Source organism: Apium graveolens, chromosome 6 (assembly GCF_009905375.1).
Source record: "Apium graveolens cultivar Ventura chromosome 6, ASM990537v1, whole genome shotgun sequence".
NCBI lineage: Eukaryota > Viridiplantae > Streptophyta > Magnoliopsida > Apiales > Apiaceae > Apium > Apium graveolens.
In genome coordinates this window covers 203,451,698-203,463,786 of record NC_133652.1, presented here as the reverse complement: position 1 = coordinate 203,463,786, position 12,089 = coordinate 203,451,698, and the positions used below count along the sequence as shown (strand labels likewise).

The window sequence follows — 12,089 nt, the reverse complement described above, 5'->3', positions numbered from 1 at the left end:
TATCGCTTTTGTTTGGGCAGGGTCTGCCTCTATACCATGCTGTGAGACAATAAAGCCCAAGAATTTCCCTGACACTAAACCAAAAGAGCATTTTGCTGGATTCAATCTCATGTCGTTACAGCGTATGTTTTCAAATGTCTCTCGAAAGTCGACAGTGTGATTGTCAGCAATTTTTGACTTTGTTATCATCTCGTCAACGTACACCTCCATATTCCGCCTGATTTGACCTTTAAAAATGTAATCCATCATTTGTTGAAATGTTGCCCCCGCATTAATGAGACCAAATGGCATATTTATGTAGGTAAATACCCCTCTGTGGAATGAAGGCTGTTTCTTCCCAATCTTGATCATCCAATTTGATTTGATTATAGCCTGAGAACGCGTCCAACTCATGACCTGCTGTTGCGTCGATGAGCTGATCTATATTTGGTAATGGATAATAATCTTTAGGGCACGCTCTATTGAGATTCGAGTAATCGATGCACATTCTCCACTTGCCATTGCTTTTCTTTACTAGTACGACATTCGCAATTTATGTAGGGAATTTTACCGGTTCAATGAAACGAGCCTTTAAAAGTCGATCAAGTTCGTCGTCGATAGCCCGACATTTTTCATCAGAGAATGTACGTTTTTATGTTTGACTGGTTTTCTCGAAAGGTCGACATACAACGAATGTCGGTCCATAATGATTGGAATTCCCGGCATGTCAGATGGAGACCAAGCAAAGATGTCAGAGAACTCGCGTATCAGGCTTGTTAACTCCTTCTACACTTAGGGGCTCAGATCCTTCCCAATCTTAACAGTTTTTCTGGGGAAGCCTTCCACAACCTCAATTTCAATCGTTTCACCGACAAAAAAGACGGTGGTTTCTCTCGGGACATCGAGAGTAACTGAAGGATCCATCTCGATGACTTGGTTTACCGATTGGGGATCATATTCCTGTTTTTTATGTACCACTATGGTGAAATAACATTTTCGTGACACAGCTTGGTCGCCACACATTTCTCCCACTCTGAACCCCGTCGGGAATTTCATTTTTAGGTGAGGTATCAATGTAATGGCTTGAAGCACTGAAATTGTCGTTCTTCCAAGTATAGTGTTATGGCTTGAGGCCGCGCTGACCACATGAAACTTAACAATTTTCCATATTTGACAAGGCAATGTGCCGAAAAGGACTGGCAAATCAATTGTACCCGCAATTTTAACTTCATTCCCCGTGAAACCATATAAGGGGGAATGCATATTATCTAACTTTCTCTCTCCTGTGTCCATTCTTTCCAAAGCATGATGATATAGGACATCAACGGAACTTCCATTATCGACAAGGATTTTCTTTACTGTGTTGGTGTCGAATTTGGCTGTGATGACTAAAGCATCTTGATGTCCTCGAATAATATTCGGAGCGTAATCATCATCGGAGAAAGAAATGACAAGGGACGGAGATGTCTTGTGTCTTTTAGGACATTCTGGATTGACATTGCACACCTCTCGGACGTATGACTTTATAGAATTATTTGACATACCTCCGGCCGCATAGCCTCCAAAAATCACATCGATTATCCTGTCATCTTGTCGTTGATGCGTTTGGCCTTGATCGTCGATATAATGAAGGAAGTGGCATTTCTTAATCTTGGATTAAATTAAATTGCTGAGTTGATAGCATTGTTCGGTGGTATGACCGGTGTCTTCATGATAGTCACGATAACGAGAGCTTGGAGGGCGACCAGTCTTCATCGGCCTTGGGGGTCGAAATTCAGGCTCCGTTTTTAGAATCGCTAAAATTGTGGCCTTGTCTACAGTAAGTTTAGTAAATCTTTTCTATCCTGACCTTGCCATCTTCGATCTGTCACAGGACGTCTTTGATGTTCTGTACTTCGCGGAGAGTATTATTCCTCTCTCTGAGTGTCTCTTCTTTCTGGAGAACGTCGAGGTGACTTAGAGCTTTACCCTCGCGATCTCGGGGTGCGAGGACTATAAGTCTTTGACCTGTCATACCTTTGGTAGGAACGTCTCGGAGATCGTATACTCCCTACCGCCTCTTGCACTGTCATACGATGCTCAACGATTTGGAAAGCCGCATGAAGGTTCTAAGGGTGTTTCTCAATGAGTTCTTCTAGTAGTTGCCATTACGGTTTCCATCAATGCCTGCTGCTAAGTAATTGACTGCCAATGATTCCTCTAAGTCTGTTATTTCAGATATGGCTTGATGAAAGTGGCTTAAATAGCTTCTCAGAGATTCACTAGGTCGTTGTCTCATTGTAATCAATGATGCTGTGATTTTACCACCTTTGTAGTTGCTTGAGAATCTCGTCTGAAACTTAGTCTTCAACGTAGTCCAAGAGTCGATGGACCTAGACGGGAGATTTTTGTACCAACGTAAGGTTGTGCCTTGTAAGCATGTAGAAAAGAATTGGCAACGGGCAACTTCTTAAAGTCCAAAAAACGCCATCCGACCGTCAAAGGTGTTGAGAAAGCCTGACGGGTCGGAAGACCCGTCAAATTGATCGAGAGCCGGAGTTTTTAAAGACCTGTCTATCTTTGCTTTCTCGATGCTTCGGGACAATGGACTCTCTATCGGGCTTCGAACCTCGATTGTGTGCGAACTAGATCTCGTAACTGTGTCATATCTTCCTGCATTTTTAAAAATTCCTCCTGTGAGATCGTGTATGTCGACATTGACCTTTGCGAAGTACCCCCTGATGACGTTGTTTTAGGATGTCGAGGTTTTGAATATATAGATTTCGTAGAAACCTCATCCTCATCATAATAGTAATCATCGTCTTCCGATAGGTCTACATTATCGAGCTCCTCATCACCACCTTCCTTGATCGACGCTTGCTCTAACTCCTACTGCAGTCGTTGAATCTCTCTTGTTTTCTCCAACTTTGCCTCTAATCGTCGAGTTTCAGCTTCTAGCATTTTCATTTCTTCATCTGAGCCCTCAACACCTTTTATCTCCTGTTCTCGTAAAAGTTTCTTCTGCTTCAACTTTTGCAAATGCAGCCTAGCATCACTTGAAAACACTTGTTTCCCTTTTTCTATGAGGACTCGAGCGCGAGTATCCCTAAGTACTTTCCTCTTACGCTTAACTGGTTGTTTTTGCACCTAAGATCCTTCCGGTGGGGGATTTTCCTCCATCGGAAACAACCGCCTGGGTTTGAGGGTCGACGGTATTTTATCATCCTCTTCTGGAGCAATATGCTCTAATCTTTGGACAGTTTGGATCTCAGTCGTATTCCCACATTTCTCTGGATCCGCTTCCTCAATAATTATGTTGTAGTATCAAATTCAAGAGCTCCAAATGATGACCCTATATTTGAGCCATGTTTTAAGAAGAACTTCTCTTTATTGATATTTTCATTTTCCAACCTTTTACAAATAAGGCAATAGCCTTCTATTTATAAGGAGTCCTTAATGGGCTTCCTTTACAAGATGGCCTTACATTCCATATCCTTGGGCCTTATTACAGATTTTATGGCTTCCTTCCCATCTCCTAATCTTCTTGGCCCAACATATACAATTCACTATACTAATTTTGCATTATACATGATATATATATTAATATTATTAACGAATTTTCTCCTGTGTACCTGAAGATATATGTCAAAATTCGATTGGTTTTTCAATCATAAATGTTAATAAACCCCTCAACATTTATATCAATTCCACAAATAAAAACACTTCAAATTTATAGAATTTAGTGCTTAACAAGTTCATGAGCACGCACTAAACAAACCCTATTATTAATTGTAACTTAATTGTGAATTGTCATTATTTGGACCTGTGGTCCAGTATTAAAATATTAACTATATTTGAAAGCTACAGGGTAACTGCAAGAGAGGTAATGCAGATGCTACCAAACATGCAACAAGAAAACATCGTCACAGAAATCCAACCAACATTTAGCACAGTAGTAATGAAAAATGGGGTCTTCAAAGGTAGATAAGAATAATTTTTGGAGGACAAACTACTGCAGACAATCTAACAAAACTATCTGCAAAATCCAATGCATTTACGTTGTCATCTTCAACCTCACAAAGAATTAGAATATAAATAATATTTGGGTTTTAACAGCCAACCAAGGGGACAATTTACCTCCCAAAAACATAAAAAGGTAACTTGGGAATTGTCTTGCAACACAGTACCTTTTAAAAAAGATCTTATACCATTTAAATGCACATTGTTTCTAATATCACGGACCAGGTTTCACTTGCAACTAAACTGTTACAAAACTTAGAAGTCGGCGTCTTCAAAGTACAGTTTCCAACATGAACTGGGAGGATTTTCTGCAAAATTAGAAGAGACAAATCAGAAAATCATTACACAGCTAAAATGAAAATTATAAATACACATTTGAGAATAGCATAGCATCTAAGACAGCAATGCTCCATTTGTTGTTATTTAAACCAGAGCTCAATGCGGCAATTTTTTTACATAAACGGCTGCATTCCTAAATCCTACTTTCATTCAGTTTCTTTACAAATCTCTTCATAAATACAACAATAAGCCACCCTCAGCCATTTCTTGGGGGATGTAAAGGTGATGCATTTAATTAGCTAATTAGTTGCTGAATATCACGCAGAGAGAAACCGATGATTGAATATGATCAAAGACTAACCTAGATAAATTTAAGGGTTTAAGCTACTTGCATTTATTAGCCTGATATCCAAACAATCTATGAAAATTGAAAACAGCCAAATAATAGCAGTAAGTAGCCTTGCCAACTGTACTTCATTATAGCAATGAGTTAGAAACAATAAAACATAGGCGAATACTATAAAAATCCCTATGGACCAGTGGCCGATTCAACATTTTTTTTCACAAAATTATAAATATTAAATTAAAATTTAATATAAATAATGTAATAAAAAGGATCAAGAGACTGCAGGCATACACTTTCCTCGCTTTACTAGTTTATTACTATGGCCTCTCAATGTTTGTAACAAAAAGTATTAAGTCAATTAAATCTGAATGATGTCAGGTTGTATCTTTTAGAAAATTGCAAAACAGGGAAACTTTGTTTGATTTCGTTCAAAAGCTATCATGCAGATATACTCACCAGAACTGTTAATACAAGAGTATCTTTTCATTAAAAGACACAGCCTCAATTCCTTTCTACCGCCGAGAAAATCTGAGCATGACTTGGTAAGTTACAGTTCTTATCTAACTCAACCTAAAAAAAGAGTTCGCTTAATTTTATTTCTGCAATAACCATTTATCCTAGCTGATCGTTGTCTCGTTGGACTTTTTCCATTAACTCTTCGTGTACTTTTTAAAAAACCAGTAATTTTCATATATTAAAAATTGGTGTCTCTAATAAGAACTCTTAAATTCAATAGATCAATTAATTTGGTTACTTTTTTTTGCAACACAGATTTCTGCACTCCAAATCAAAGATTGTAAATGATACCAATGACTAGATGCTACAAAAAATATAGCAGATATAGTGATCACATACCTTGTTCCTATTCCAAACCTTTATCTGCATTAAGAACACAGGAAACTGTTGGGACAAAAAACTTTGGGACACTTTACCTATATGTATTATTTATTATACTTTCCTTTTATTGATTATTAAGCTTTGGTAGTATGTTATAAAGTGTTTAGAGAATCCTCATATATGTCATAAAGATCATGCCACAGAGGCACGTTTACCATCGTCTACCATTGTCAAAACGGACTCCTGAATCAAAATTAAAAATTCAAAATTGCCCAGTCGCCCTTATCTTTTTGTCCCATGACAGGAGAAAACTAACAAGGCACACTCTTCACAAAAAAAGCTTCACACAACAAATGAAGCAGCAAAAATCTAAGTTCATTATTTTAACAAGGAGCATTAAAATTATACTTACCTCAGCCACAGAGGGGAAATCAAGACTGGCATCACATAAATCTAGGTTTTCTATCTGCAGGCTTCAGAATCTGAAAGGAGCACATTAAGCTTTCATCGACACTCATCATTGCACCAGCATTATCAAACTCACCACAATAGTTGGGCGCTGAGAAAATAGTGACAAGCTGTCGCTCGGCGAAGAATTCATACCCATCCTCCACAACCTGTAAAGCAAGAGTATTTGACTAAATTTTACAATTCAAACAGAGAACCTAGATTGGAGATATATGAAAAAGTAAAAAACCTGGTGAGCACGACAAACCAAATCCATATCATGTTGCATTAAAAATTCTGCAACCTTATCTTGGCCAAAAGTGTACGACACTCCCCTATCGTTCATTCCCCAGCCTTTGACCTCTCTACTGGGATCAGACCAAAGTAAATCGCAGATCAAACCGGAGTCTGGAACATCTGTTGGACGAGTTATGTTTCTTATCTGATCCAGGTCTGTTAAATCTGGAGAAAGGCCACCATGCATGCAAAGAATTTTATCATCAACGAGAGCAGCCACAGGAAGGCAATTGAAACAGTCTGTGAACGTTTTCCAGAGTCTCACGTTAAACCGCCGCTTACATTCATCATAGAATCCATATATCCGGTTAATGGAAGCACATTCATGATTTCCTCTTAAAAGGAAAAAATTTTCGGGGTATTTTATTTTGTAAGCGAGGAGGAGGCATATTGTCTCCAAACTCTGTTTTCCACGGTCCACATAGTCCCCGAGAAACAGATAATTAGCCTCAGGAGGAAACCCTCCATACTCAAAAAGCCGTAATAGGTCACCATATTGCCCATGAATGTCACCTAAAATCCAGAAAACGGAAAAAGATGCTTTATATTGGCTGAGCATCAGTAAATAATAGAGACAAAAAAAACAAACCTCACTAAACCTGGTTTCGAATTTAGATTAAACAGAACTTAAGCTTAATACCAGTCAAGCACTCAAAAACATAAAAGGTATACATAATTTTGATAAAAGTAAGACAATTACAAGCATAACAGATGTCAACAACACAGTATCACTGAAGAAAATAGTCGATTAATCACTATCTTGCCTGCCAAAAGAGAACTTGTATATCTTCTTTTGAACATCAACACTACTGCTGCTTAATTGTGTTATTAAATTTTTAGCATTAATTTCTCATAATAATAAAATGAAAACATCCACAAAACTAATTACTGTCACTCCACAAACTATAGATTCACAATTATAATATTCATAACAGATAAATTTCCTATTAAAATTTAATCGATCATCTCGTATCTAAAGCTCAACGTAATAAATTGACCAAGCTCAGCTCCAATTGCAAAGATAGTACTCAAGACGTAAGTTCTATGAATAATCAGTTTAAGGCGTTTAAGATTTAAATGCATTAATCATAATCAGTGTTGTTGAAGGTGTGCTAAATGGCACTAAGGTGAAAGTTGTGCAATTTAGCGTGATTTTAAACTGGTAAAAGTTCTGGTGAAGTCATAAATGTGCTTAAGCAAGCATGGTTGTTAAAAAAATAAAAATACCCCTTAAAAGAAGGGAAAAGGAAAAGAAAACCGTATCTTCATCTTCTTCAACTCTAATAGATGGCGATGATCAAGCAAGAAAATTAGGTGCTTCGAACAAGAATTTTTGGGACAGGAGATTGGAGATTGAGCTAATAACTCTGAAGCTTATGAAAGGTTAAACGTCTTTGATTGTTGGACTATTCTTATTTATTGAATCATGCTCCTTGAAAAGTTAAATTGTCTAGCATCAGATTCAATATTGAATTTAATTCAGTTAAGTTTCACAGTAACAATATTTGCATTTAGTAATCTTTTGTACCACCTCTAAGTTCACAATAAGTCTAGTACTCTAGTTCTAAAATTTGTTAACAAGAATAGTAGAGAAGTAATGGAGCAGGCATTCATCTCCTAGTAAGAAATCTTCATGGAAACTCCAAAAAATGGAAGAGGAAAAATATGCATTAAGATATAGACAAAAACAATTAGTTTATCCCTTCAACGTGTAAAGAACGATGGATCAGACATTCGGACCAATAAAAAACTTTTCATATGCTTTTTATAAGGGAGCTGGAAAAGTGCATAATCCACTATATTTGTAGTTGTATCGGGTTCTGACTATCAACTAAAATTCAGCTTCTATGTTGAATATAAATCAATTTACTTTCATCTGGCCAAATACGAAAAAAACTGGAATGGATGGTTGACTACAATATACGTGTAAGCCCCCATTAATAACCAATGTTGACTGTTCCAAATTAACATATAGAACATATCCGCAACTAAAAAGTAACATACAAAAAGAACCCTTCTTTCACCACGCGATCAACTATCGTTCAAAACGAACCCTGCTTGCACTAGTCAGCCAGCAAACTACATGAGTAATCTCTCATGTCAATCCATCTTCTCCAAACAAGAAGATTGGTCAAAACTTATATTCAAAAAAATGTACATTTTCCAAGCTACAAACAGGCAAGAAACATGAACATTATCCTAAAACCACATTGTTCTTCGGAAACAATATCCATATCACTCATTAAGAAAAAAGCAATTTATCCATAAACAAATCTGTAGCATCTACATTCCAAAACCTACCTAAATAAATAACAAAAAAGCAAGAAAACATAACATATAGACACAAACAAACAACAATACAAGCAAAACAAACAAAAACATAGAAAATAACAAAAAGTTTATATACCACAGATCTTGATGGGGGCTTCAAGCTCCAATAAATTAGGCTGTTGAAGGAAAATAAGTCGAGATGCAGCGCAGAGTTGGCGAATATCGGACTCGGAAAGCTGAACCTGCCTGGCAGTCCTGGCCTGCCTAAACTCTAAAAGCCTATTAATAATATCATCAAGAACAGCAGGATCAATCCCCTGCTCATTTTGAGCCATAGATGATCTTCGAAACCCTAGAAGATACTGGAAAAATCTCTAGGTATTAATAATAAAAATACAATCTTTGTACTCCAATAAAGAATGGATAAATAGATAAAATGGGAAATGGGTATTGTAAAACATGAAGAAACAAATGATAATAAGGATAAAATATATGAATGGAGAGAGAAAGGGGACTGCGTCTGCAACTCCGATGAGGGTGAGGCTTATTATTATATATAAATATAGATATAAATTGAGTCGATAGATCCGCTTCCCTCTCTCAAACATGCTCGAGTAGGGTCCTCATTCAAATTCTTTGTAATTCAAATTTCAGGGTTCTAGTATTCAAAATTAGGGTTTCGATGGGCTAGGCTTATTCAAATTGGAACCCCGGTCTTTAATTTTCTTTAATCTTTTTCTTTCACATAATTTTTCTTTAATCTTTTTTAGTCCTAATAAAATAAAATAATTGCACTACACTCTTAGGTACAATTTTTAAAAACAATTAAATTAAAACATAAATCAGTATCAAAAAATAAATTAATTTACATTTTTTTTCAAATAATTTTGATATTTTATTCTACTTCCAAAATATCTCTAGGATCGAGTTTGGAAAACAAGTAATACATATTATTAACTGAGAAATAAATCAAGTACATATTTTTCATTTTTTAAACGTAAAAAAGCACGAAGTGGTCAAATTTTTATAGAATGATGAATGGCCCTGGTACATTATTAATTGTACTTCTTTTATATTATTAAATGAGTTGGTTGGTTTTGGCGCTTGCTGAATGGCTATTGTAATAACTCGAATTTTTTGGATTTTATAAAACAATGAATGAATAGTAATCTTAACGATTAAGAAAAAAATTTAAGCCCACACTATATCAGGGTATGTAAATTAAGTTTACGAGTTGATATTATGATTGAACGTATCAAATGAGTGTATGTAAAAGTCGTTAGTTCTCGAAAAAAACAATATTTCAAAACAACCTTTTTTATAAACTTTCGAGAAATACGAGAATCACATTATGATTAAGGATTTAAAATTCTACGAATAAAACACAAATACAAAGTCATAAAATATATAAGGATTCCTAAAAAAAGAATACCTCGCGAATCACTTACGAGGATTTATCACAATTACGAGGAAGCAACCAAATAATTACATAAGTGAATGAATAAACGAAATAATCTCATGTAAATCCCCATGCAAACCAATTAGTAAAAAAAGCAAACAAAAATTGGTGATCAAATAGTAAACTTGCTAAGGAGCATAGTAATTTGATTGGATGAATAGTAGAAGATATGGTGCATGGTACTACCTAGTTTGTAGACTTGGAAGATCCAATTTCTGGGGGAACCAATTTCTGGATCGTTTATATGCCTACCAATTTCTGGATCGTTTACCTCACAACCCTAAAGAGGGAAGGCGCATTAAAATACATATTCATATCAATTAATATTTGCATGTAGTAAGCAGTAGACAAAAACGAATTCATTATTTTAAATGAAATCATCCCTATAACCTCATACTAATTAAACATCATAATCTTAGAGAACATTATTTTATAATGCTATCATACATAATAAGATTTAAATCAGAATTTTTACCTCTTACAATAGCTTTCTGGTCACCGGAAGTCTCAACTCACCCTTGCCCTATTATCCTCAATGCTCTCCAAGCTCCTTTGGATATACTTGGCTGGATGCAGGAGTCCTCACACGGTCTCTTCCATATTGCTATTTCTCAAGGTATTGTTTTCCTGAATTAATCCTGATTGTATATGATACATATAAAATAATCTTTTCTATTATTATGATATATTCTTAGTAGAGTTTATAGAGAGTGAAGAAGTTTAGCCAGACATATTCAAAGAGAGAATTGAACTTCAGAATTTTTTTTTTTTTGATATCCTTTACATTTTATGCATGGACTTATTTATAGTAGTCCTTCTATATGGTTACAGATTACCGGGATAACCGGTTTCTTTTACATAATTACTAATAATTCTCTTTTGCAGGTTTTTTCCACGAATCTTTTATTTTCTTTGTCTGCCATTTCTTTGTCTGCCATTTCTTCTTTTGTCGTCTCTTCATATTTTCTTCATCTTTATCTTCTGTGTCTGCCATGATATCTTGCAGGATCTGTCATCTTTTCCAGGGAATCTGCTTTTTCTTTTCTTCTTTTTCCATTTTTGTCATTTTGCCTTGATATTTTGTTGTTGAAAGGAATCTTTTATCTTCTGGTAATATAGCTCTTTCATATTTTTTGGTTTTCACCATTCAATTTACAGTGTTTTGGTGTATCACACCATTTTCATGCAAAGGGATCAGAATTCCCTTTATCATTATCTTTTAGACTGATAATAGGTCTCTTTCTAGGACCTGTTATTCTTTGATAATATTCAGTAGTATGTTTTACATGATTATATTTCAGGTTTTCTATTTTATCAAGCATTATCTCTAATGTCATAGTACCTGAATTTTGTATAGTATTATCATAATATAAGGTTATTATACTTTCGGTGAAACCTCCACCATGGCTTTCAGAAATGATTATAACTTTCCGAGCTCGTAGTATATCTTGTGTTTTGGACCTGAGGGTAGCTAGACCAATGGCTCGTTTTTCACATAACCATTGCTGGAATTTGTTAATATCACAGGGATTTGGCAATTTCAAGCTTTTGGTTTCTCCCACAATATCCGCCATATTCCTTCCCAATTTAAATAGTTGACATATTATGGATTTTCCAACTAGATCAGTTGATGCATCAAAAACTTGTATTCCGTATGAGCCTGCTCCCATTTCCCGTACCATAGCTTCCATGGATTTGACAATTATACTTGGTAGTTTTGATATACAATACATGGTTTCATTTGTTAAGATCTTGTCAACAAAACCATGTATAAACAGGTTATAGACTATGTCAGGTTTTGCATTTTCACAACAAATATATCTGGGATATTTTGTAGATTTTGTCAGTCTACAAACATCAGGGTTAGATTTATAATCATAATATTTCATCATTTGCTCATATGTTTTCACTATCTCAGGTGAGTGTTTCAGCCTATCACTCATTGATAAATTTGACAGAGTAGTTGATATGTTGGTTGAAGGTGATGGCATGGTTGCAAGCTTTGATGAAAATGTTATAGGTTTTATTGTAGGGATTGCAACTGAAGCTTGTAGAGTTGTTTTGTCTTTTATAGCTTCCATAATTTGTTTCAGAAAATGTTGGTTCTCCTGAACCAGGGTTTCTATCTCCTTTTGGAGTTTGGTGATTTTCTCATTATTGGTTGATATATGAGAA

General features: G+C 35.5%; 1 protein-coding gene across 1 annotated transcript; it reads right to left on the bottom strand.

The window, feature by feature from the left end:
- Window positions 1-3,995: 3,995 nt before the first annotated feature.
- LOC141668084 (serine/threonine-protein phosphatase PP1 isozyme 2) lies at window positions 3,996-9,157 on the bottom strand. The gene is made up of 4 exons (XM_074474776.1): window positions 8,592-9,157; window positions 6,138-6,697; window positions 5,853-6,057; window positions 3,996-4,286 (listed from the first exon to the last, which is right to left on the bottom strand). The coding sequence occupies exons 1-3, from the start codon at window positions 8,788-8,790 to the stop codon at window positions 5,884-5,886; spliced, it is 933 nt and encodes a 310-aa protein (XP_074330877.1). The 5' UTR covers window positions 8,791-9,157; the 3' UTR covers window positions 3,996-4,286; window positions 5,853-5,883.
- Between the last annotated feature and the right edge of the window lie 2,932 nt (window positions 9,158-12,089).

What these genes read in the sequence shown, in the direction of transcription:
- LOC141668084 (XM_074474776.1), bottom strand. Translation starts at nt 8,790, where the DNA reads ATGGCTCAAAATGAGCAGGGGATTGATCCTGCTGTTCTTGATGATATT. An exon ending in AGCCCCCATCAAGATCTGTG is followed by an intron (nt 6,698 to 8,591) that starts GTATATAAACTT and finishes TCTGGATTTTAG; the next exon opens with GTGACATTCATGGGCAATAT. An exon ending in TGGTTTGTCGTGCTCACCAG is followed by an intron (nt 6,058 to 6,137) that starts GTTTTTTACTTT and finishes CTTGCTTTACAG; the next exon opens with GTTGTGGAGGATGGGTATGA.